General features: G+C 44.6%; 1 protein-coding gene across 11 annotated transcripts in view; it reads left to right on the top strand.

Moving 5' to 3' along the window:
• Positions 1–27,093, top strand: part of DUSP16 (dual specificity phosphatase 16) — a 126,230-nt gene that overhangs the window by 26,339 nt on the left and 72,798 nt on the right. For all 11 annotated transcript variants that reach the window (XR_014232980.1, XR_014232981.1, XM_082348833.1 and 8 more), the window contains 2 exons: positions 11,343–11,932; positions 12,925–13,063. Coding sequence is in view for 9 of the 11 variants with exons in the window: in XM_082348833.1 (XP_082204959.1) it covers positions 11,705–11,932; positions 12,925–13,063 (367 nt within the window). In the remaining 2 variants the exon portion in view is untranslated. The remainder of the gene's footprint in view (positions 1–11,342; positions 11,933–12,924; positions 13,064–27,093) is intronic.

Below are 27,093 nucleotides of genomic sequence, written 5' to 3'. Positions count from 1 at the left end.
TGTTTTGTGAGAAATTCCTTTTTTTTTTTTTTTTTTTTTTGGCACTCATGGTTATTTTATTCTGTGGGTTATAATCCATTACTATTTATTTTGCTATTCAAATTGTGCGGGAAATCCTTTTTTAAAAATTAGCCAATAGAGCCACTGGGAGCTGAGATAAGAGGCTGGCCATTGTTTAGGTCTCCTCTCTGCCTTTTCTGCCTTCTCTTGGAAGGTCCTCCGGATGGGGTCTGCGCTCACCCAAGGCTGGGGGTGGAGGAAACAGGCAGGGTGGGCGGGGAGGCTGCTGACACAGGTGCCGGCAGAGTCCGGATGAAGACAGCTCTGTCCACACGTGCAGCGCTTGCTTCCTGCCTCAGACCCGAGCTCTCCATTACAAAATAATTCAGATCTTGTTGGTTTCTAAATGAGCTAGTGGGAAGACACTGAGCGTTTGTATTGTCTTCCTCTGAGGTTTACATAGGGATTTAACTTTTAGTGACTAGATCATCAGGGCATTTGAGGGCTAGTGAAAACGTAAGATCCCGAAGTAATCATCTCTACTCAGTATGACCACGTACGAAATACCTCACTGGAAAATTTTACCTCTCTCCTCCGAAATAAAACTTTTTATTCTAAGGTAACAAATAATCAAAAGATTTTAAAGGTTGACAAAACACCTGAATCCACGGATGTCTGTGTCAAAGCAGTCTGGAGCAGTTATGACTATTCACTGTAATAGCAACACATGTAGGGCCTTGGCAGTTCCCCCCGAAAAAGAAAATTAATGATTAATGATAAGGGGGTAAACCTTAGAAAGGAAGAGGCTCGGTTTTAATACCAAGGAGAGAAATCAAGGTGAATATGAAGGGAGAGAGGGAGTGAGAAAGAAACATCAAAGCATCTGAGCACAAATAAGGGCACAGAAGTTGCCAGTTGGTGATGTGTGTTAGAGCCAAATTATAGGACAGAGATAGAAGGTGGAAAGGACAAAGCGGAAAAAGTAACTACAGGTGAGGACAGGGCACAGTCGGACTCCCATCTCGGGAGCATCTTGGGCTGCTCTCCTTCTATCTTGTGGCGCGATGATTCTTCGGCCGAGGTCGTGGCCCTGTCACCCGCTTTGCCCTGTGGTGCAGCCTCCTGACACCAGTGACTCCCCGGGCCTCAGGAGGGGAAGCGTGGAGACAGATGCAGCGACTTAAATTAGCCCGGGAGCCTGGAGGGAACAGCGATGCCGCTGCCCGTTCCTCTGCCCCTCCTCCGGCCTCCCTCCCTTTCTTCCTTCCGCACCTGGTAGCGTAACAGTCCCGGAGGGGCATCCTGCAAACTCCGAGGCTGGCAGGGAAGCGGGAGTCATTGTCTTGGAGCAGTGGAAAGCCTCCACCACAAAGGAAATTGTCTGCTCACCATGCTTTTTGCGGAGCCGTTGTCCAGGAGTTACCCGTTTTAACTTGTCTGTTGTAGGATGCACACTAACTCCTCAACAGGACTGCCCGGTGATCACATCAGCCCTGCTACTCTTTCCTCGTCAGGGCAACTTGCGAAGACCTGAGATGCGCTGACGGGCGATCTCATCATATCCTTAGATAATCCTTAGATGTTACGTAATGACAGGTGAGGAAACAACAGGCTGGAGGATGTGACTCTTGCTGTGACATTTTTGCATCTTCGTAGAGGAGCTGAACTTAGGAACAAGGTCTCCTGAGTCTTGGTCCACAGTTTTTTTGTTTTGTTTTGTTTTGTTTTTTTTAAACAATACACCATAAAACCTCACTTGTTTCTAAGTTCCTAGGGTTGGTTTGGTTTTGGCATCAAGGGGAAAAGAAACTGAGCTGGCCTGGGATGGAGGTGGTTGGCACAGAGAGACAGACAGGAGGAGCCAGTGGTGGAGGATTTTGTGATTGTTGAGCTTCGAGCTTCGTAGCTCCCGCTTTCGCGGTCACTGGAGCTGAGCAGGGGGCCGGCAGCTACCCCTGGCCTGGCTGGTGTCCCATTTTTGAGGCCCCAGGGTTATTTTTAGCCTCAGGGCCTTGGAAGCAGGTGTGGTCCAGGCTTGAAGGCCACGCCTGGAATCTGTTCAAGTCTTGTGTGCGTCTATTTAGGAGCTGAGGACAGTGACGGGCCCGCTTAGCGACTTTGTTAAAAGAATTTGTGCTTTTCCAGTGAGAGGAGTAAAGGTCACTCTGTGTTTCATTTGCGATGCTTTAGGTAGGTTTGTTTTGGAAACTTTATAAATTGAAATACATTTTAAGAGCGTTAGGGAATATATTAGAAAGCTAGCTGCGAGTCCTTCGTATACGGAAAAAAAACCCTTCTGTATTAAAAGAGTTACACCTCAGCTGACCCTTTTTAAAAGTCCAGGTTTATAGTCACAAGTGTGTAATTTAAAATTTAATTTTTCTCACCCCCCCCAAACAAATTATTGTTATTCAAATAATCCTTTGTAAGTCCTTTTGTGAAGTAGAGATTCAGCTTTTTACCTTGAGGGTAAACATCAGCTTCCCTATACTGTGTTTGTTGATCTTCTTGCTTTGCCCAAACCCACACTTTTTTGTCGTTGTTGTTTGTGTGTGTGTGTGTGTTTATACATTTTTTTTTTTTTTTTTTGGCCGTGCCACGCGGCTTGCGGGATCTTAGTTCCCTGACCAGGGATCGAACCTGGGCCCAAGGCAGTGAAAGCGCCGAGTCCTAACCGCTGAACTGCCAGGGAATTCCCAGCCCGCACTTTTCTTGACAGCGCTGTTGAGGAGGACTAGAGCCACCCGGACCCGGGTCTGCGTGGATGTCGTGCCCTTTCTCTAATTTTGTTCTGCACTTTCCAAGACTATGGGAAAGAAAAGAATGTAATAAATATTAACCTTTACCCAAGCAAAACTATTATGACATTTTTGAATATATATGTTTGTGTGTTTGTATATATGTAGGTGTTTGAGGTTCTGCTTTACCTACTGTTCTGTACTTTGATTTTACTCTCTTTATATATCATGATCATCTTTCATTGTTAGTCGTGTTTACTTTGGTCGTAATATCTTTAGTAATTTAGCTCTTTGTCAGGAAAGTACACCTGTTATATAGTGGAATTTTGCTGTTTGGGGGTAGGTGGGCTAACTGTGGTGCATGGATAGAGATGATAAGTTTATATTAGGATCACCTACCCCCTGAGTACAGTAACCTCTCTTACAAAGGCCTTGTGGTAAGGATTCGATACACCTTCTGACAAGGAGAGCTCCTTGAAAGCATTCTTCTTTATTTTAATGTAAACCTCCTTTAAATGATTTCCTTGTTGTATAGCTCTATTCAAGCATGCATCTTGTTCAACATGTCTTTGATGTTTTCCTACATTCTATGTTATAAAGCCAAGATTCTGTTATTAGGTACTACACATTTGTGGAGTTGGAAGAATTGTATTAAATTAGCATTAATAGTAATCTTTCTTGTTACAGTGTTTCTTTTTATTTCTTTGCCAAGTAATGCACTAACATAGGAACCACAGCTTCTTCCTTTGTAGTTTTAAGGAAGAAACTATACTAAACTTTCTTGTGTGTGTGTGTGTATTTTACGCTTAAGTTAAAAGTTCAAGTGACTAAAAATGCTTCATTTCCAAAAGATATAACCACAGTTCTGAAGGAAGACTGAACACCTGCCACATCTTTTCCTGGCATTTGTCCAATTCAGCATTACCTTGGTCAACATATTCACTGACCTCAAGCCCTGACATAGAGAACTAGTCTCCCAGGCGTCCACGTAGCCATCTTCCACCTCCCTCATGGTCTTTACTTAACCATCAGAGCAAGGACTTCTCGGACTACTCTGTTTAAAACTTTAACCCCTCCACCTCCATTATCCTTCTTCCTTCCCTGCTTCATTTTTTCTCCGTAGCACTGATCACCATCTCTCATACGACACGTTTTGTTGTTGTTGCTGTTTATTATGCATCTCTCGTCATTCAGTTAGAAATTCCAGGAGGACAAGAGCTTTTGCCTCGCTCATTTTTGGTGCATTTCCACAGCAGTGCCTGGCACTTATTAGGTGCCCAATAACCATTTGTTAGTTGACTGAATGAGTTGCAGTAGGCCTGACAGATGCTCAGGAAAACCAGGATGTACTAATTATTCCCCGTCTAACATTCTGAATCTCTCCTCCCCTGCCTCCAGCCCAGCTTTATTGCAAATATCCTTCCACAACGGGTTCTCCTCAGCTCTCAGATTAAACCAGCCTCTGGCCACGTTCCTCTTGCCAGCTACTCTATCCAGGGGTCCTTCATTCCCACCCCCTCAAGACTACTGCTTCTGGGGGGTAGAGTCCGTCGTTTTCAGGCAGGGTGCCAGGAGGAAGCATTAAATGCAGAAGGGTAAGTGAGGGAGCCCTGGGGCAGGAGTGTGTCGGGGATGGATAACTGGTGTGGAGGCAGGAAAGAGGAGGGGAGGAGGGGGGAGGGGGTGGAGGGGGGAGGGGGTGGAGTGGGGCGGGGAGCTCAGGTGGGACAGGGAGGGGGAAGCTGGTAGAGCAGGTGACCATAAACAGGAGGCTTCCGTTGAGCCGGTTCCAAGAGTGCAGTGCGCTTCTTCAGCAGAAACTTGGGGAAGGCGTCTCACAGATCTGGATTCTGCCTGGGCTGGTGTGTGTCGGAAGCAGAGGCCTTGTATTGAGTCTCTGAGGGATGGCTACTCTTGCAGCCTTTGTCTGTGGATCCTTGAGATGCGTGTAAACAACCTGAGCCTCTGATAAGAGCGGGCTCTTCCTACAGTGCTGCGAGTTGCTGAGAGGCAGTTGTTGGATTTTTCCAGTGCTGACAAATGTTGTCTCCATGCCTAGCTCTGTCTAGACAGTGATTCAAGCAACCTCTATCCCATTATCGCCACCACTAGTCGGGTTGCGTCCTCTATGCTGGGGTAAGAAAATATGGCCAGGGCAGGAATAGGTGACTGAAAAATGCATTAAGCTCGTATTGCCTTCTTGGCTTTGGTGAGGATGGTTTTTTGGGTTTGTTTTTGTTTCTTTATGGCATATATTTTACCAAATACCAGACCTCAGAATTTCTGTCGGGGTTAACCCGCAGCGTGTGAGGCAGAGTAGCTTTAATCAGTGTGGAATTAAAATGGTCAGAGTCCAAGATGCTCTTGCTTCCGGACATCATGGCCTTCTTTTTTCCCTTTTGATTTGTTCAGTTTTTCTCTTATTAACAGTCTGTGTGTAAAGCTCTGCTGAAAGCCTGTTTGGTGTATCCTGTTGCCTATTTCTTCAGCTTTATTGGAGGAAAAAAAATTTAAGACTGGCTTGTAGTTTAATAGCTAAACTACAAGCCAGTCTTAAACTTCTCACCTGATTATAACCTTTCCATAAATTCTCTGAGAATCTGAGCTTGAGCTGAAGCCCAACCAAACAAGGCTCGGTCACTGTCCTGACTTAACAAAGCAGACACAGCTTTGGGGTCCTTTCCCCTCTCCTGAGAATTCCTTTGAAAAAGGAAGGTTTTAAAATGGAACTGGAGGGTGGGATGGGGGGCAGCCCGTGGGCCCTGATGTGGGCACCGGGGTAGCTGTGCCAGCGACAGCCCCAGAGGGAGAATCGTGTGCGAGAAAGGGCCTCACCTCCTTCCTGGTGGAATAGACCCAGTGCAGTGTGACCGGCCGAGAAGACAGGATCGTATCTGGGAAGTCGAAAAGAATAACGCCTCATCTGAGAAGAGGAGGGAGACGCTTACCAGTCGTTTAAAAACTACCTCAATCTTTAAAAAATTTGCTGGTTGGACACTAGCTTTAAAGGCTACAAGTCAAGTAAAGGCTGCAATCAAAACAAAACACTTTTCCTCTCAGCTAATTACTCTAATGGCAAATACTGGTTCTTAGCCAGTTGAGCTTTATTTCGTTCCTTTAATTAAGTTGATCATCAAAATAGCCTTAGACTTAACAGTTCTCTGACATAACTAATTCAGTGGTACTCTTTAGTCCATTGATTCTCTTGCGAAGTTGGATGTAGAGTGAGTTTGAACAAGTAACACTCTCCTAATTTCCATTATAAAGTCATCGATGCATTTCCATAGGTAACCGAATGGAATCTCAAACGTAAGTTACACAGAAAAACTTCAAATATTGTATGTTAGGGTGGGAGGTTCTTACACAGTTTATGTCAATATTAAATGTTATAAAATAGGAAACGTAAATTGTTTGCTGAAATGTAAAATATACCACAATTGGCCCTTCTTTAGGGGATCTGCCCACATTGTTCCCTGATGTGTGTATTTTGTTATACTCATATATTGCCTCTGCCTCTCTCCATCTCTTCATAAATAAAGTCTTTTAAATCCTTTATTTCTGAAACTAGGATACTTCGTAAATATTTGTTTAGTGGACCTGGTTAAGGTTACTAGTCTTCGGTACGATAAATACTGACCTTTTTTTTAATTTAATTTTATTTTATTTTATTTTTTATTTTTTTTTTACATCTTTATTAGAGAATAATTGCTTTACAATGGTGTGTTAATTTCTGCTTTATAACAAAGTGAATCAGTTATACATATACATATGTCCCCATATCTCTTCCCTCTTGCATCTCCCTCCCTTATTTTTTTTTTTTTTAAATAGAAGACTCTCTTGTATGTATATAGAAGGGTTATGTCGCCGTCTTCTGAGGGCCGGCTGCCTCCTAGGTTGCCTCGATGGTGGACTGGGACGTCCCATCACCCTTCTCTTGAGAAGAGAGTCTCTGCTGCCCCAGCCCCATCTCCTGGGTAGCGTTGTGGTCCAGGGCTCCCTCAGCACGATCGCCAGGCAGCCCGGAGGGCGGCCCAGGTGGGAGACCTTGAACAGCGCCCGTGAGGTCTGCAGGGACAGAGTGGCAGTAGAGTGACACGGCTGAAGGCCTTGACCTTTCAGTGGCCCCTTGGCCTCCATACAGGGAACTTGTGGTGCCGCCCTCTCTTTGGGTGGGAACAGCCCAGGTTGCAGCAGGTTGTCCTTTAAGAGATAAATTTCGTGCTTCCTTGAACATGAGTGTCACATTTTAAATTTCTCTTGAGTCAGAGTAGCTCCAGAGGATACTCTCCCATTAGGATGCCATAAAGCAGCTTGCTGACCCTTCGAGCACATTGTCGTGAATTACTCCTCAACCTTTTGGTCCTCAGGTAAACGGCCGATTGGGTGTAATACTAGAGGAAAGGGGGAGCTGTCTTTTTTTTTTTTTTTTTTAACATCTTTATTGGAGTATAATTGCTTTACAGTGGTGTGTTAGTTTCTGCTTTATAACAAAGTGAATCAGCTATACATATACATATATCCGATATCTCTTCCCTCTTGCATCTCCCTCCCTCCCACCCACCCTATCCCACCCCTCTAGGTGGCCACAAAGCACCGAGCTGATCTCCCTGTGCTATGCGGCTGCTTCCCACTAGCTATCTATTTTACATTTGGTAGTGTATATATGTCAGTGCTACTCTCTCACTTCGTCCCAGCTTACCCTTCCCCCTCCCCGTGTCCTCAAGTCCATTCTCTACATCTGCGTCTTTATTCCTGTCCAGCCCCTAGGTTCTTCATAACCTTTTTTTTTTTTTTTTTTTTTTTTTTTAGATTCTGTATATATGTGTTAGCATACGGTATTTGTTTTTCTCTTTCTGACTTACTTCACTCTGTATGACAGACTCTAGGTCCATCCACCTCACTACAGGTAACTCAATTTCGTTTCTCTTTATGGTTGTATATGCCATATCTTCTTTATCCATTCATCTGTCGATGGACACTTAGGTTGCTTCCATGTCCTGGCTATTGTAAATAGAGCTGCAGTGAACATTGTGGTGCATGACTCTTTTTGAACTATGGTTGGGAGTTGTCTTTTAAGGTTAAGTATTTCTACATGTTTTATTTAGATTTCCAAAAGTGCATGTATGGGAGACCCATGGATATATAGGTTGTATCACATTCTAATTAGATTTGGAAAAAATCAAATTGGAGTATTTTAAGTGAAAGAAAAAGCAGGATGTGTAACAGTACTGTGTATCCAGTTGAACAGAGAAGGAAAAGGAAAAGAATATATAGTGTTTTATTCTATTTTCATTTAAAAAAATCTTTGGAAGAAATCAGAAGAAACTATTAACAGTGTTTACCAGTTAGAGGGCCAGGGAGGACCTGGGCAGACGGAGGACAAGGGCGGGAGAAGGATTTTCAATGTGCTCATTTTTTTCAATTAAATGTATTTGTTGGACTTTCAATATAATGGCAATTTTAACAGCTTTATTGAAATATAGTGGACAAACATTGGATGGATAAAGTATACGTATTCATAGTGTGTATACAGTTTTCTTTTTTTAATTTTTTTTTGAGCCATGTGACTATACTCTTATTAAAAATAGAAAGAAATTAGTTAAAACTTTTTAAATTGTCTAAGAAAATAGGTAAATAGCAAAGCTGGCCTGCCCTGGGCTTTGCTATATGCACTTGGGCCCCCCTGTTCCATCTAAAAATTCGTATGCCTTCTGACTTCTTGAAGAGATTTTGGGGTAAAATGAGCTTGTTGGGGCTGCCAACTATCAAATATTCTCCTGTCATCTCTTAAATCCTACTTGATGCAAAAGATTCCGAGAACAAAACTATCACAGATGTGTCCCTGATCTCAGCGTGTTGACCTTCTTCGGAAAGAACAATGAATGGAGAGAAATTTCTAAATTAGAGTTGTAGCTTAGGATGAGGTCTTCCCCAGAATTCTGTAGCTGCAAGTGAACGAGGTTTAAGGCTGTTGTTACCTCACCTTCCACAGCCCCTTGGCAGCCTCGGCCTCCTCCATAGTCACCTGGGACCTCAGAACATCAGACGTGAAGGTGCTGCATGAAGGTACTGTCAGAGGGCTCCAGCTGGCCGCAGGACAATGTGAAAGGCGTAACTTTATCCTCAGTTCACCTTCACTGTTTTGTTTCAGCTACATCCTCATGTCAGGGTCACTTTGACCAGACCTCTTCTTGGTCAGGGAAAGGGTCTTTTTCTATCCGGAACGACTGACTCTGGTTCTCTGGGGAGGAATGACCATTTTCTTCCCGGTGGACCTGTTGGCCACAGCCTGCCTTGGGTTTCAGGGATCTGGGCTTCTGAGAGTTGGCTGGAGGGAAGCAAAGATGAGAACTTTCTCACTCAGCGTTTGCACGTTTGCCGTCTTCTCCCTCCCTTTGTCCCTCGATCTGCTAACCCAGATAACTGCTTTGTCCTGCCCGGTTTGCACCACTGAGAGGAGCCAATGGGGCCCAGAGACTCAGGCCATTGTTGGCACCCACTTGCTCCCGTTCTCGGGTTTCCACTTTCCGCGCTGCCCGGGCTCCCGCGTGGGCAAGTCACGTCACTCTGTCTCAGTGCAGCTTCATTATGGGGACAGGTTCTTAGGAAAACAGGGTAACCCGGGAGTGGGAGCCCCGGTGAGGGAGTCAGGCCGTCTGAGCCCGGGACCTTGCGTGGCCGTGAACTGGGTCACCGGGCAGTCAGGACTTGAGTCAGAAATACCCTGGGTAGGTGCTATGCGAACGTGCATTGGTTGATTGAGTAGGACAGATTCTCTGCTCTGGTTTCTTCAGTCGAAGGTAGAGATGACTTTTGTGCTTCATTGCCATTAAGCTGTACTAAAAATAATACCTTCGTATCCTGAAGATACGAAATGGACAAATAATGTATTATGTGGAGCTGATTTGTGAGATGTGAGGGTAGACGAGCTGGCTTCTCAGGTGCCTTCTAACTCCGTGGATGTCCGGCTCCGTGAGAAGCGGCGCAGCCCGGCTGAAGCCGGCCTGTAGCAGGATGGGATTGCCCCGTCTTTATCTGCTGAGGGATGCCTTTCAGATTCCAGATGCAAGGCAGCTCTGTTCACCACTGGCATCTTTACAGCATTTTTCCTCCTTTCTCTGTGTGATGACTAGTTGCTTTCTGGCTTACTCTCTTTAGATAACTGACATAATTTCATCCTCAAAACAAACTTTGTGAGGAGACAAGGCCAATATTATATGTACATTTTAGAGATGAGGGAAGTGCGGTTCAGAGAGGTTAATATGATTTGTCCGAAGCTACATAACAAGTAAAGGGCAAGGCCACTCCTCTCTCTGTCCTGCCTGCTCCTACTTCTCCATGCTTCAGCTTCTAATTTGTAAGTCTGAAATTAGGAAACAGGACCCAATGATGTTTGAGGGGGTCTATCATCCTCATCCAGAATCAGTTAATCAGATATGAATAATTCAGTATCAAGTCATTTTTGGAGCAAGGAGGATTTTACTAACTTGTAACAGTGTAAATTGAATATCTTATGTGCAAAACACTGTGGAAGTAAGAAATACAATACAAAAACGTCTGCCATCAAGTAGTTTAACCTCTAGAAGTCGAATGCCAACAGTGGACATCTAGTTTTATGTAGTAGGGCATTTCCTACAAGCAGAGATGGACCGGGGAGATAGGAACGTGAGAATATTGGAGGTCAGGGCGCGGGGCTTAAGCTATGGGCACAAAACTCCAACTAGTGTTAACTAGGAAATGGTCTATCTTAGGAGTTTGGCAAGAATAAGGAAGCATCAGGTCCAGTATTAAGGGCTCTCGTGTGCCTGGGTTGCTGACCTAGAGTCCAAGGTTAAGGTGTGAGATTTTCTGAGGCGGGGAATCAGTGAGTCTCTTAAAAATGAGGCACAAGAAAGAGAGACCTGGAAGCGGAGGACCGGCCAGGATCTTAGCTGTGAGTCTGCCTGGGGCAGAGTGGATGCCTTACAGGCCCCCAGCAGCCGGTTCAGCACTTGGTGTGACAAGCGCATCAGTCATCGCCCCTCCTCTTCCTTAAAAGGCAGCCGAAATTGACAGAACCTCCCGTTTTCCTGCCTCTTCTTCCTGAGGGTAGTTTCAAGGAATGCTCACAGCACACACACTCCATTTATCATAGTAATTCTCAAGCCATCAGGAAAGATTTTTATGTCCTGATAACGTCAGATTGCTAACCTGATGTTAGGTGGTGGTTTTTTTGTGCTATTTTCAAGAAATAAGCAAATAAAATGGAGGAAACCCATCCGGAATAAAAATACTTGCACTGGCTTTTTACAGCTCTTTTAATTTCATACTGTAAGTCAAGTAGTTCTGGGCCCCCAGGTGATAATATATAATTCACGACTATGTCTTGTTTTGTCATCTTTGAGTTTTTATATTTTGCGGTGAAAGCGAATTATCATTAGTACGTTTTCTGAAGCCATACCTACTTGTCCTTTTTGTTTGTTTGTTCACATGAAACAGTGCATCAAGTATGGAATTAGATTAATGGGGTAAATATTATGAATCATACACTCCCTCTAATCCGATGCTCTTTCTCTTTTTGACCCCCGTGTTTTGTTTTCCGTCTGTCATTCTCTCTCCATGTAGGCTTTTCAGCCCCGTGTAAAGCTGTTGGAGCGAGGGAACAGAGGTAAAGAATGATGTAATGCACGGGCTGCCCCAAGCATCTTTTGTTGGAATGGTTATTCCAGTCATCTCTTTATGAATCAAACGTGAGGGGCTGCTTTGTGGCAGGAGGCCTCTGCGAGAGCACATCAACGGGAAAGAGAAAGAGACATTCACTTGGAGGGCTCTTGCTGAAAATGGGTTTAACTCTCCTCTTGCCAGTCGCCACCAGCCTGACCTCATACATCTCAGTACAATGGAGTGGCTGAGCCTTTGAGCACACCACCATTACATCATCGTGGCAAATTAAAGGAGGAGGTGGGAAAAGGGGACTTATTGTTGTCATGGCCCATGAGATGATTGGAACTCAAATTGTTACTGAGAGGTTGGTGGCTCTGCTGGAAAGTGGAACGGAAAAAGTGCTGCTAATTGATAGCCGGCCATTTGTGGAATACAATACGTCCCACATTTTGGAAGCCATTAATATCAACTGCTCCAAGCTTATGAAGCGAAGGTTGCAACAGGACAAAGTGTTAATTACAGAGCTCATCCAGCACTCAGCCAAACATAAGGTACATGCTTGCTTTTTTTTTCCTTTTTAAAATAAATGGACATGCTGAATGGGGAATCATTTTAAATGAAGCCTCATTTTTAAGGGGAGAAAGTAATTTGAGGAAGTTTTGGTTGCTTTTTTTTAAACTTTGATACCTTATGACACCTCAGAATAATTCACTAATTGTAGACACTGTCACACCTCAGAATATTTCTAAACTACACAGAAAGCTTAACTTGTTTTTATTTGATCAAGTGCTATGTTTCCCTATTAATGCTAAAAATTGTTTTATTAATTTAACACAAATAAAAAGTTATGTTTAATACAGTATATTATAATACTCAATTATTAGCAATTATATAATAATATATAATATTGTATGTATATTATTAATAACTAATACATTAATACATAGTTTTATGTTGTTTACAAATGTACTGAAAGGAAATCATTCTTTTCAAGTGCCTTGAAAAGAAAGTAGAAACTAATTATATTACAAGTGTTTTTTATTTGTGGGAAGGTAAGGTAATGGTCAGAATTTAAGGATCTTCAAGGAAAGGTTTTCTCAGGATACCAGGATGTCAGCTTTGTGGTAGGTAAGGCTATTTCTTTTGTTCAGGAATAAAAATGAGTTCATGCTTTAATTTTACGAAAAGCTGATTTGTTACTGAGTAGAAACCATTTAAAATGTTTCTTTAGTTCAGGGATCGTTATGTTTATTTTGCGTGTTATTTTGTTGTACATGTTTTTACCCTGTTATCGTGTTAAGGATTTAAAACTAAGGAGTTTTGAGCACATTACCCAGAAATAGCATCAAGTTTGCCTCGTAAATGTTGATTTTTACAAACATTTAAACCATGTGTATGGTTGGTTTATCCAGTAAATTGACCACATCTCATTTTTATTCAGAGTATTAAGGAAAACAGGAAGCAGTTATTTGCTTCAGCAGCAGAGGTATATGGGATTATTCTCCTCACCTTCCTCCCTAACAGCCTCACGTTTGCATTTTAGGTCGACATTGATTGCAGTCAGAAGGTTGTAGTTTACGATCAAAGCTCCCAAGATGTGGCCTCTCTGGCCTCAGACTGCTTTCTCACCGTACTCCTGGGTAAACTGGAGAGGAGCTTCAGCTCTGTTCACCTGCTTGCAGGTAAGGCTTGTGGTAGAACTGTGAGGACTCGGAATCTCCTTGAGCCTGTGAGTAAGCAGGATTCCACAACGAGCTCGAAGCACGCTAGGTGGACGCAACTTTGAGGTCATTGTGTAAAATGACTTATTTATAGCTTTTGATTGACGTAACTATTCTAGTTAACCTGAATACTGTTGTTCTTCCCCATTGGTCAGTGTATTTTTGATTTAGCTCAAACGCCTCTTCATCTGGTATTTATTAGCCAGAAGTGCCGTGTAGATCTGTGTGCCTGTATAAATCTACAAACACCGAATGCTCTACATTTCAGCTCCTGTCCTCAGTTCCCACCCCCAAGGAGAGAACCCGTCCAGTATTCAGTGTGAACCCCTGTTAAACATTTTTGGTTGAAGTGGACTCCAGCGATAAGATCACCCATCCTGGACATTATGTACAATGAGATAGAAAGAGAATGTGTGCAGAATATTTCTTCCAATAATTAGAGGGAAAATTTTAAAACGAACTTACGTATTTTTGTTTTGTTTTCACAACTAAAAAAAGTCTCAACTTGCAAATGCTAAGCAACCAGCTGACTTTATAAAGTGCATGGAAAGGGCTAACTGTTTTATATCTGCCCTAAAGGAGGGTGGTGTGGGAGTTCCATCTCATCAAATTCCAAAGCAGACTGTTCGTCCTTTGCTTTCCCTGTTTGGCAGACAGTACTGAAGCCCTTTCACTCACTCTGGCTCCCAGAGCAGGGAATACAGTTTGACAATGCGCAGTAACCTTTACCACAAAGCCGCTGCGTCCAGCAGATTCTGCCACAGTGATCGGCAAGAGCACTTTTAAAAATCTGATCTAAGAAAAACAAAATATTGACAGATATTGTCACTTTCGCACCTTTTGTCTTTTGTTGCAAGGAGAGTCCAGTGAGCTTGATGTTACTGGCAATTGATTGTTAGACTATGGACATTTCAGTTGTAAGAGAATAGGATGAATCAGTTGTTGGTTTGTTACCACATTTAAACTCTCTGAAGGTTTAAATAAGACTTCTGTGTCTTTATTTCTCTCTCATCGGCTTTTGCTCCTGGTTTCAAAGAATAAGCATAGTTACCTGTCACTTTCAGGTCGTCTGTTGGCACACGTTTCACCTGTGCCGCAATTCTGTCCTAAAGGGAAGCCAGCTTGTTTCAGAACGTAGTTCTCAGAACTCTGTAATGGAGAATTATAGCATTAGGTTCTGTATCTTTTGGTAGGCATGGTCTTTTACTGGGAGTGTAACAGTGTTAAATCTGACAACAGTTATTAGAGTTCCACTCACTTCGGTTGCTGAGTTTAGGAACGCAGTCATGCTTCTTGGAGCCACTGGGAGGGACTTTACCTTGGAATCCTATCGACGGAACCAGGGTTTTTCTTAAAGAGGGTACACCCAGACGGAAAGAGATTATCCCTGCTTGCTCTTGTTTGAGACGCTTTTCTCTACGGGGGCTCTGACCCAACAGCTTGGCCAGGCAGACACTTCTGGAGGAATGAGCTCATTGCGAGTTTTAGTTACTCAAGTAGTTTCTCCTCTTTCCCGAGAAGCTCTCCCTTGTTATGTGGAAGGTTCTTTCCAGCCATGTGCAGCTCTGGGAGGGGTGCTTATTGGGCAGGAAGGAAGGAAGAGGACTCATTCTGACCATCGAGATCAGCCCTAGGGATACGTGGGATGGTGCTGGTCAGAACCCCTGGCATCCCCACTTTGTACAGGAAATGGGTCCTAGGCCTAAACGAAAGCCCGTCAAGGCAGCTCCGAGAACCACATACGTGTGTTCACAGCTCCATCTCGTCATGCACACCCCAGAATCCTGTATTCTTCTTAGCTTAGAAGGTGGCTTCAAGGACTGAATGACCTTGCTGGGGAGTTTCTGAGCAGCGAGATTTCTTAGGGCACCTCAGAGAGGGTTCTGGATGATTAAAAGCCTCCCAGCCATCCGAAAGCTTCTGACCGGTTGGAAATTCCCTTGGTTAGTGAGCCTGTCCTCAGAGTGGACAGAGAAGTAGAGTTGGTAGAAGAGAGTGCTGGGGAAGGCGTGACCATCACTTCTCGGCAGTGCTTTGTTTTTTGCTTTCGTTTTTTTGTTTTTTGCCAAGGTCCAGCAGCTGCTCAGAGGACGTCCCAGGGATGTGGGGTAGAAGGACATATCAACATGTGTTTCTTAAATATTTTGCTTCGGGGAAAATAACTGACCTTGGAAAAGCGTGCTAGCGTCCCACAGGTGCTACGGGAAATGACAGGGTCGCTGGAGACAAGTTTCACTACAAGCTGCCCCTGATGCTTTCAGCAGTTACAGATGCTTGTCGGCCCTGTGGGGATGTGATAATAGAAAGACAAAGTGGTTTCTTGGAGTAATTTTCTCCATCACTTTAGAGCTTTCAGTTACTTTGAGATTATTCAGGAAGAAAGTATTAAATACGTCAGATGGTTTTTTTATGGTCATTATATCAGTATATGGAGTGAAGAATTGTGGCCCGAATTCCATTCACCTTCTCAGGGCCACCTGACCTAGAGAGGAGTGACTCTGGAGAAGGGGAAGAAGAGGACCTCCCCGAGGAACTGATAGAGGAAGCATCTTAATAAGCCCTTTTCCTCAAGCAAGAGGAGACCCAGACTTACCTGTGGGACCTAGTTACGTGGACATTAATGATGAAGACTCCCTTTCGGGAGAGGGTCGGGTTCGGGGAGGCTGCACTGGCGCGCAGTGGGCTTAATTCTTCCATATGGGACGGCAGGTTCTGCTCTGGGACAGGCTAGCCTGGTAGACTTCAGCTTCCGCCAGGGAAAGGGGTCCTGTTAAGCCACCTGGACAGCTGACTATCAGTGAGGCCGGGGTCCCAAGCCTTCCGGTCCTGAAACTCAGAACCTGGTTCTGCAATGAACTTGGCCTGTATTGGCCACATCTGTGGGCCTACTCAGCCAGCGATCTTGACCCCTGACTGATCAACTGTCCCTCTTTTTAAGCCCAGCCAGTATTCTAAACCAAGTGATTAATATTTGATAGCCATATGCCACATGCGAGTCTTTGATTATTATCTTAAAATCTTATTTAAACTTACGTTGTCGTGTATCTTTTTCAGTTGTTAGCTTAACCCCCCTCCTGGATTCTCTTTTGCAAGCCGAGGACTATGTCTTGTTCATCTCTGTGTTCCCCACAAGTCCTAGCACTTCTTCAGTTTTCAATAAATATCTGAAATATACATTAGCTTGCATGTAGGTTTATACCATTTGTATTTCATATGACTTATTTTATTCATTTAGTTTAGTTTGTAAGTGGTTATATTAAACAGTGATGAAACTAATCTGCAAGAGTAGCGAAAACTTGAGGACATTTTGACATAAATGATTTGCAAGTTGTCTTCGTTCAGGAAGAGCAAAAATATAGCTGTTATGGGAAAAGTATCCAATACGAAAATGTTTCCATCTATTTAAGCAGATTTCAACATGATTTTAAGATCTAATAAATACACTAGTACAGGGAATTCCCCGGGCGCCCAGTGGTTAGGACTCTGAGTTCTCACTGCTGAGGGCCTGGGTTCAATCCCTGGTCGAGGAACTAAGATCCCACAAGCCACGTGGCGCAGCCAAAAAACAAAACAAAACACTAGTACAATTAAACAGGGCTTAAATCCTGAACTTTGATGAGGAGCTACGAGCTCTAGAAAACCTAGTGCCACTCATAGGAGGATACAAGCCCTTGAATCCCTATGAATTGAGAACAGTTGAAATAATTTTTTTTGTACTTTAAAAGTAAATTGAGGGACTTCCCTGATGGCACAGTAGATAGGAATCCACCTGCCATTGCAGAGGACACGGGTTAAAGCCCTGGTCTGGGAAGATCCCACACGCCACGGAGCAACTAAGCCCGTGCGCCACAACTATTGAGCCTGTGTGCCACAACTACTGAAGCTTGCGTGCCTAGAGCCCATGCTCTGCAACAAGAGAAGCCACCGCAATGAGAAGCCCGCGCACCGCAATGAAGAGTAGCCCCTGCTCGCCACAACTAGAGAATGCCCGTGCGCAGAAACCAAGACCCAACGCAGCCAAAAATAAATAAATTTATTTAAAAAAAAAAAAAAGTAAATTGATTATCCTGCTTAGTCATTAATAAGTCTCCCAGTAGCCTCCCAATAACCAAGCCAGATTAAACCATAGCATTGTTTCACCCCCGGGGATTAAAGGGTTTTACTATGAGTTGTGGCCTCATCTTAGCCAAAAAGAATGAACTTGGATCCCTTTGGAAAGTTGTCCCTCATCGTTGATGGATATAAACAGTTGCCAACCTTGACTTATTGATCAACTTTTTTGGTCTTGTTAACCTTCAGAAAACTAGTTCTCTCTAAAAAAGAATCTTGTTTCTTGGCCTTTATTCATTATATTACTTTATTTTACTTGCCTTTGTCTATTATCAATATATTTCTAAGGGTGCCAGATTGAAAATAAATATATTAGAAAAAAAGAAAAACCACCGAATTTGGACTTTTTTTGCGTGTGCTAACATAGAGAAAAGAGAATAAGTGGGTTCATTTAGTAGAAACAAAGATTGCTGTTCTATTATTTTCTTCTCTTTCCTCGCTGTTGTAACTCTGAGTAAAAGCAAAAGGGACCCACAAAAGTTTGCTAATTCTACAGCACTCATTTCTATCCTGTGATGAGGCACAGGATTGCCCTGCAGCAAAAAACCCTAATTGAATCACAGACCTCAGCCCTTTCATTTACAGACGAGGAAAATAACAGAGCCCTTGCGTGACTCTCCCCAGCTCTCACTATTCTCACTGTGCGCCCAGGCCCCTGTCTGCAATAATTCCTGAGTCTTCTGGAATTCCCTCAGGAGGCTAGAGGGGGTGCCCACTTCAGATCAGGCCTGTGCTTTTTGTGGTAGCTCTCTCTCAGCCTCTTTGTGGACTTCAGAGTCATATTCTTACTTCACATTTTATGGAAGAAGCAATGTATAAAAATAGACTGTATATAAAATTTTTAAGCATTAAATTTTTTCAGCTGGGGGGAATCATCAAGTAAAAGTCTACTCTGTCCTGAGCCGAAATACCACTCCGGATAATGATAGAAGGATACCATTGGAGTCGGTGTGAGACGCAGTGCTGAGGGCTCTTAGAAACATTTCGTCTCTGAACGCAGCTGAGGTCTTAGATTAATGTCTGCTGTGGCTAAAGGCCAAAGACGTATTTCTTTGTTTTGAGTTAGAGTTGCTACTGTAGTTAGAGCTAGGAGTGAATAAAAATGTATTTGACTCTTGACACATTTTCAGTTTAACTGGAGTCTAGATTGAGTCAGCAGTTCTGTGTAATGAATGGGCAGCTTTGGTTCAGTGGAACCAGTTACCCTCCCGATGGAAGCAGGGCAGAACCTGATCTTCCCGCTTCCGGATTTGCTGTGAGCGCCGTTGTCATCACACCTTCTCTCATCCAGTGTGGCGTTTCTTCTGTCCCTGTGTCTAGAGGAGGGAAATCTTCAATCATCCCATTTCAGGTCCTGTAGTAGCTGGTAAAAGAGATCGACGTTAATGGAGTCCAGTCAAAGTACTACAGTTGTTCAGGAATTGGCTCTCCTTGTGTTTAAAGAGCTGCGGTGAGAGCCACTGAAAACAGACTAAAAATAGGTGCCGTTTCGCCCACTGGTTGCCGTGTAGCTGCTGGCTCTGCTTCTCAGTTTGCATGAGGTTATCTAGCCCGTCTTTTCTCCAGTTCTTACCTGCCTGTGTGGTAACAAGCCAGCTCTGTCACTCCCCAGCTACCGGTGGCTAAGACATCACGCCTGAGGCTGTGTCTGTTTAACAAATGGACTGCAGACCAGGCTCGAGACAGTTCCTCACCCTGACATTTTGCACAAGCTACACAGAAGCACCCTGGGTGACAGTGGTGACATCAGTCTTCCCCTGCCCTGGTCATGTCATTTGTGTCCTGTCCATTCAGCTGGCCTCACAGGGTTCGAGGGCTCCCTTGGGTGGGCCCCGGGGTGGGCCTGGGGGATAGGGTACTGGAAGAGTGCACATCTTGCCCCTGCCCTTGAGACCCCTCGGTTAATTTGGGACAACACATCTGGAGCGGATGAAATAGAAGCAGATGACAGTGCGTCGAGCTGTGTGTCGCAGTGCGAAGGGGTGACTCGGTGTCGCCTGCAGGAGTTGGGGAAGGTTTGAGGACGGCGGTGGAATTTTCATCGAACCTTGAAAAATGAGTAAGATTTGGGTGGGGAGGGTCCTCTGTGGACTGACATAATTAAAAATGTCAGGAGTGAACACAGATTTTAGGAGGCGGCCAGGAGACCGCGTGGACTTTTTGTGACGGGAGGAAGGGGAATCGAGAGCAAGTGCAGTCAGGCTGTGCGGGCCCTTCAGCCTGGAAGGACGAGTCTGTGCTCTGCTGGGCTGGCCTGGGGGCCCTTGGAGGCTCGGTGACACCTGTCACCTCTTGGCCACCAGATCTGTCTTCTGGCCTCTCTGCGCTCTGCTTCCAACTCAGGCCCACATCAGCCCCTCAGACCTGCCCCCGGAGCCGCCTCCCTGCTCTCTCACCCTGTCTTGCTGCCTCTCTGCCCTTTCCTCACACTCTCGCTAACGTTACGTCTCTCTTTGATATTTTCAGTGTAACTGTGATTATATCACGCCCCAGCTTAGTCTGCATCAGTGCTCTTAGGGTAAATTCCAGAATCCTTCCCTGACTCCGAAGCCCTGCAGTGGCGGCTCCTGCCTGCCTCTGTGCCCTCATCTCGTGCCCCTCTCTGTCCTCAGGTTGTTGGGGTGTGTGTGCGTGTGTGTGTGTGTGTATTTTAGCACTTTAGCCTCGGTTGCCCGAGACCTGCAGCCCAGAGGCACCCTCCTCCTCCTCGAAGTGCCCCCCTCTCCCCATGTGCCCAGGTGTCTCCTGCTGGATTCACAGTGCCCGTCAAGCCCCCCTGGCTCCCAGGCAGAGTTGGGTGTCCTCTGTCACACACAGTCCTTTGGCCACCCACCATGATTAGCCAATTATTCATCTAGTTATTTGGTTGAAGTTTGTCCCACTAAACTGTCAGTTCCAGAGAGGGCCTCTGTCGTGGTCACCGCTGTCCCAGCACCCAGCGCTGCGTCCGGCTCGCAGCAGTGCTCACGGCATGGCTCTGAACTCTCCTGTGGGTGCCAGGGGTCTCCAGGGCTGTTTGGCTGGCGAACAGGGACCCTTTCCTTCCCGCTGGTCTGCCACTTCTGCTGGGAGGCGGTGCGCTTGGCCCCGGAGGAGGATGGCTGCCGGAGCGGACACACCCGAGGGGGTCCCGGGAGGGCCTGCTCGGGGTGCATTAGGAAGCCTGAGCTTCACGGGAAAAGGCCCAAGAAGTGAGCTGTGTGGTGACCCATGCACAGTTTACACGCCAGGCAGGTGGGACTCTGAAGAGTCGTCCTCCGGAGACCAGACTCCTGTCCCCTTTTCCGCGGGACTCAGAGCATTGTCTCCCGATGGGTAGTCTCACGAGGCCTTGCCCCCTGACGGTCACCAGGGGCACGTCCAGCAGCCGCGTCATCCTTAGCCGGGATCTGATTATAGTTGGTCCAGTTCGTTTCCTGAGAGCTGTGCCCCTGGTTCCCTGAGCCCTGGATGTCGTACCGGACTCTGTAGTCCTGAGCCGCCGAGGGAACCCGCCTCTCATGGAAAGTTCCCTGGACATAAGCACCCTGAGGACTCACTGGGGCTTTTGGATGATGAAAGCAGCATTCACCAAGTCTCCCTTTTTAATCTATCGTAGCAGAGAAATGTCTTCCTTGCCCTGTGCCGCTTCGCTCACCCTGAGGGTCCTCTGGGGCCTTGTGGTCAAGGAGTAGGAAGCAGGTTCTGGGCTCACACCCAGGCCCACAGAGCTTTCAGCTCTGAATGGAATCAGGAAATCCTTTTGAACACCCAAAATACACAAGACTTATGTCCATCAACAGCTATTCATTGTATCAAGGGAGGATTCAATAAACATTTAATTATGTGCCAAGCACTGTGCTAAATGCAGAGGTGATTGCAAAAGAGTGTGAGACACAATTCTTATGCAGACAGTTCACAGGGTATTCTAGCCGAAGAGGTAAGAGGTTACCACACACACACACACACACACACACACACACACACACACGGAAAGGGAATTCACAATTACCAGGTCAATGGTAAATTCTTACTGCCATGTGATGGCTGTGTGTGTGTGTGTGTATTTTTTGGCTGCGTGGCTTGTGGGATCTTACTTCCCTGACTGGCGATCGAACCTGCGCTCCCTGAAGTGGAAGCACGGAGCCCTGACCACTGAACTGCCAGGGAATTCCCATGGCTGTACCTTTTATAGAAGTTCTAAGTTGGCAAGATCATATTTAAATACACTGGTCAGGGAAGAATTTTCTTTTTTTTTAATACAGCGGAATTTTAAAAAATGCAACAGAATAGAATTGAAACTAGAGGGACTTCCCTGGTTGTTGCCAGAGGCTGGAGATGAGAAAGCCCAGGTGCGGTGGGAAAACAGTAAGAAGATGAATGGGCCTGGGACATGGTGGTGGGTAGAATAGCGACAGTGAGGGTGGACAGTAGAGTGGGATCCGATGATGAAGGGCTTGAGTGTCCGATCAGGAGTTTTGGATTGTATTCTGTGGGTATTTGGGAGCAGAGGATACATCAACACTTTATCTTAGGAGCTTAATCTGGCAGCAGAGTGGGAACAAGTTGGGAAAAGGATGGACGGATCAGAGAGAGCTGTTCCTGAATTTATCTAACAGTGTAGCGTGGAGCTCATGGGCTGGGGGTGGGGGAGGCAGGGACAGACAGAGGGACGTCGCAAAGGCAAGTCCGAGTGTTGGCATACCAGGTGGCTGTTGCTGAGGTGACTGGGAGAACGGGGCAGATGCGAGCAGGGATACAGAACCAAAGAGAGCGAGATATTGGCTTGGAATTTATTTTAAAAGTATCGATAAGTCTTTCAAGTGAAAATGACCAAAAGAGCATTGAAAATGTTAGGTTGGAGTTTGGGACCTCAGGCCCCCAAATGCAACCTTGGAAATCTTTGATTTTCAGGTGAACGTGAGCAAAGGTGATCTCCTTAGTAACTTCCTCCTTCCGTGCTGGTGGAAGCAGAGGCCTTCTAGGTCCTTCCTCCGCAGGAAGCCCCAGGCTGCCGTTCGCTTGGCTGTGGCTTCACGTCTTAAAGTCACTGGAGGACCAGTCGGGTGGCCTCTGTGAACCTCTCTCCTGCTTATAGCGCTTGTTGCCTTTGCTCAGCCAAGGGTGGATTCTGGCCGTAATTCCTTTTGATTGATCATTCTGGTTGTGCTGTTCAGAACAATCTTTGTTTGAAGGCATGTTTTGAGAGTCCTGCCTGGCTGTGCGTGTGTGCGCGTGTGTGTGTGTGCATGCCTGCGTGCGTGCATGTGCTTGTGTGTGTGTGTGCGTGTGTGTTGAAGAAGAGCCTCTGGGTATAGTTATGTATTGCCAATTTGAAAGATCAGTGAAAGAGTAAAAAATGTCACTCGACATCTTCTGAGAACTCTTTTTTTTTATAATATTCTTTTTTCTTTTTTTTTTTTTTTAAACCCCACATTTGTTTATTTATTTATTTTTGGCTATGTTGGGTCTTCGTTTCTGTGCGAGGGCTTTCTCTAGTTGTGGCAAGCGGGGGCCACTCTTCATCACGGTGCGCGGGCCTCTCACTATCGCGGCCTCTCTTGTTGCGGAGCACAGGCTCCAGACGCGCAGGCTCAGTAGCTGTGGCTCACGGGCCTAGTTGCTCCACGGCATGTGGGATCTTCCCAGACCAGGGCTCGAACCCGTGTCCCCTGCATTGGCACGCAGATTCTCAACCACTGCGCCACCAGGGAAGCCCTGAGAACTCTTTACTAAACAACACTTCTGGATTTTGCCAGTCGAATTGATCTAGATAACATTATCTTGAGGAATGTAAGATTTAGACATTATGAGTCACGAGAACTCTTATAAGTTGCATTATTTTAGTATTTAGTGCTTTTTTTTAACGCTAGTATTTTGAAAATTTTTAATTCGTTTATTGTGTGTTTGATAACTGTGTTAATCCAAAAATTAGCTAGAGGGCTTCCCTGGTGGCGCAGTGGTTAAGAATCTGCCTGCCAATGCAGGGGACACGGGTTCGAGCCCTGGTCCTGGAAGATCCCACATGCCGCGGAGCAGCTGAGGCCGTGCGCCACAACGAAGAATAGCTGCTGCTCGCCGCAGCTAGAGAAAGGCCCGCGTGCAGCAATGAAGACCCAACGCAGCCAAAATTAATTAATTAATTAATTCTAAAAAAAGAGAGATGGGATTGTTTTGTTTAAAAAAAAAAAATTAGCTAGAATGTCCCATTCCCCAGCTGTGCCAGGTGATAGGTTGTTTCATACAGAGTGAGCTTCTTTGGGGGTGCTCTTTATGGGGCAAGTTTTATGCGATGGAGGCTACTTCTCAGGTTTCCTGGAGGATCTCCGCAGAAACGCATGTCTGTCCACCATCCTCTCACGTGGATGGAGGAGGTGGAATAAGAGTTTAAAATGAACGCTCCACATCATTTGGGGTTTTTCTCTTCTGTGCTGCTCTGCGGAGAGTTGACTAGATAAGACAGAATCGCTGCTGAGGAAAGCGTGCCGTGCTCTCTACCCTCCTGGAAGTGATCGATCAAGCCTGTGTGGTTGGGCTTACCCAGACCAACCTGTGTACATTGGAAAAGTACAGTTACATATTTTTGTTTGCTTTCTTTGGAGGTACAAAATTATGTTGCCTTTCCTTTTCATTTTATGTCAGTGGTTTCAACTTTCCATGTATACAGTCCACTGACCCTGGGAGAACTGTGACCATGCCTGTGTGTCTTTAAATGGTTAGAGGATAAAGTTGCCTGAATCAGTCACTTCAGACTAAAGTGCAAAATAGTTATTCATGAGAGCAATTAAAATACTTACAAAATACACATTTCAACATTTCATTGTTTAATATTAGGGTTGTCTCCTTTGTGTAATAGCAAAGCCCAGATTTTATTTTCAGTATGGAGAGAACGGTTCTCTACAGGTGCAGGAATACTCCACTTAAATCCTTCACATACATTCTAGAATAAGTAAATGAATGGGTCGTATTTATGTCACAAAAAGGGGGGTCTTTGTTTTACAAAAGGGTTAAACTGCATGAGAACTATATTTAAAAGCTGAAACTATATAAACTGAAAATGATTTAATGTACAGAAATTAAATTTGCACACAACTTTAGAAAAATATCTTTCATAAAGTAGAGCTTTGTGTAAATAGATTTCTGTCCATAGCCATGGAACTCATCCGCAGTATGGGAAGGGGCTGCCTTTAATCCCCCTTCCCAGCTTAGGCAGCTCTGTCAGCTGATAAAGCTCTTATGACTTGCTCCCCATTTGAACTGAAGCGTAAGTGAGCAGCCCTCTGTTTCTCTCTGCAAGGAACTGTCTTCAGAGTCATGGAATTGACATTTATCTCTGGTTTGACTAAAAGGATACGGATACATGTTGAGAATTTGTGTCTTAGAATTAACATTGCTAATCTGTAGTAAAGTGCTACTTTTGTAAATATTCTTTTATTTTAAGAAACAACTCTGTGATCTATAACTGCAAGGGTCAGAGGGAAGAGAAAACCGACCAGTTAGAATTGTTTAGTGGCATCGTTTTATGTATTTTATTTTACATGGCAGACTTTTTTTTTCCTCTGAAAATGGAATGGTGGTTGACACTGGCTTTTATAGAAAATTATATTTATGGTTTGAATTGTGAAGGAGGTACTCTTAAGGGAAGAAGTGTTTCTTGGCTGAATGAGAAGAAAGTGATATACAAATTATGAATGCCTTTAAGCTGTACCAAGTGTTTTCTCCGTCCAAAGTAATATGTATGTTTTTATTTATAAACATACATTCTACAGGTAAATTTGTGGAAGACTAACAGAAATATGGATTTTTAACATTGCAGTTTGTCTGCCTGTTCATCCAAGTCTGTAGAGGCCAGTGGTGTCCGTATGTCTATCCGCTGGTCTCCCCACCCCCGTTTCTCTACAGGCCAGGGTGTCTGCATATGTGTCTTCCTTCCTCTTAAAACAAACACTCCTAGCACAAGGGGCCAAAGCCGGTACAGCGTTCTGAGATTCAGGGAAGCACACGTGCGTTGTTCGACTTTCTATTTTCTCCATTCCTAGATGATAAGCAGCATAAAATCTAGGGACAGGAGAAACTTGGCAAGATTGGACGGTGAGTCAGATACTTGAACAACTTTAAAAAATATTTTTAAACTTTTTCAAGGAGCGTGTCAGTTTCTCAGTGCTGCTTTCACAGTAAACAAGTGGAGATCATGAACTGATGTTGCGTCTTCTTGTCATAATAGACTCTAACTTAGGGTCTGGGGACAGCAGAGTTGGGACAAGGGCAGAGATGACTCTTGATTCTGTGTCTGTCAGCCGTTTGTAACAGAAAGTTTACGTAGATGAATTGTACTTTTCTTCTTGTAAGAGGAAGAGGGACATTTCAGACATATTTCAAAACTGAGTTGCTGTTGAGGCTACAGATAGTTTCTCGAGGGTTCGGGTAAGTCAGGCAGTGTCTCATCTGTTGTTAATTAATGAAATGAAACTGGGGTCACTGGAGTCCAACGATGAATGAAAGGTCAGCGAGTGGAAAAAACTGTCAATAAAGGAGGATGTCAGCAGAGTGGAACATTGTCAGAGATAAAGATCAGGGAAAACGTACTCTTTGGCTGAGGTAGTGTTTTGTGGAAGTTACCAGGAGTCCTGGTTTGGGACATTTCAAGCCAGACTGAGCACTAAATGAATGCTCTGATTTCGCAAAATCTGTTAAATATTTTAAGGCTGTTTGGATTTGTGCTGCTAGAGATTAGTTGAAAAAATTTGTAAGCAAAAAAAAGGTTTCTGTTTGTTTTATAATGTGTTATTGCTGTTTTGTTTGGCTTTGGGGTTTTGTTTTGAGGCTGAATAGTGGCTGCTTTCTCTCGTTTTTTTGTTTTTGTTTTTTTCTGTTTCCTTAGAATTTTCTAGAGCCACACTCACATTTTACTTGTTAGGACCACCAAAGTTAGAAGTGATTTAGGATAAAATGAATGATAGAGCTGCACTTCAGACAGCCCAGGCTGGCCGGCCTTCAGTTTACGATTGTTGGAGAATCTGTCCCCTCTGGACGTAGTTCAGTGGAAGACGGGCTGCAAGTCACCGAGACGCAGCAACAGTCTTACCACCAATTCACAAACTGTGATCGTAAGCCAGCCATGACTGTGTCTTTTGTATCCCCCGCTAGTTCTTCCTCAGCTTTGTTACTGGTCTCATGTGACGCACACTTACAGAGTTCTTGTTTCTCTGGTCAGGTCAGATCTCCTTCCCTTTTCTCTCCCTCATCGAAGTTTTTGAACCATGTGGCTTGGGGGAAGCAAGGCTCTTCCGTCAGTTTGGGAGAGGCCCATGGCCATCTTCAGCCTGGTGAAATGAGGCTAAAATGAGGGCAGGACCCCAGAGATGTCAGCAGGCTGTCCCCACATCCTAGAGAGCGTTGCAGTTAATTCCGTGGTATTTAGAGACACGGTTTAGCAGAGCGAGTGAGAGTACAATCTCGAGCTGGGCTCACATCCAGCTTTGTTGGTTATCACCCTGTGTCTTTCTGAACCTCTCTTTCCTTATCTGTAAAATGGGAGTAATCAAAGCACCTTATTACCTCACGGGGCAGTTGTAACGATTGAAGAAATCCTTGTAAAGTGCTTAGAGCAATGCTTGTCACATAGTAAATGTTCAGTAACTCTGGGAGTCCTTATATTATTTATAAATATGATGACTTATAAGTTTCAAATGGAGTTCAAGTGGAGTTTCCTTGGATTGTCTGGTTTCTCTGTTCTCTGAGAACATTTACTGGACTCTCGTTTTGTTGGATTTAAATGAGAGATCATCCCATCAACTGTTTTGGAGCCAGAATAGGAAAAAATATGAAAACAGTTCTTTAGAGAAACACCAGAACAACAAAAGTTAATGGAAGTTAAAATTTAAATTATAATCAAAATAGTG

This window comes from Balaenoptera borealis, assembly GCF_965194805.1.
Source record: "Balaenoptera borealis genome assembly, chromosome: 13".
Classification (NCBI taxonomy): Eukaryota; Metazoa; Chordata; class Mammalia; order Artiodactyla; family Balaenopteridae; genus Balaenoptera; species Balaenoptera borealis.
This window is presented reverse-complemented; position numbering and strand designations above follow the sequence as displayed.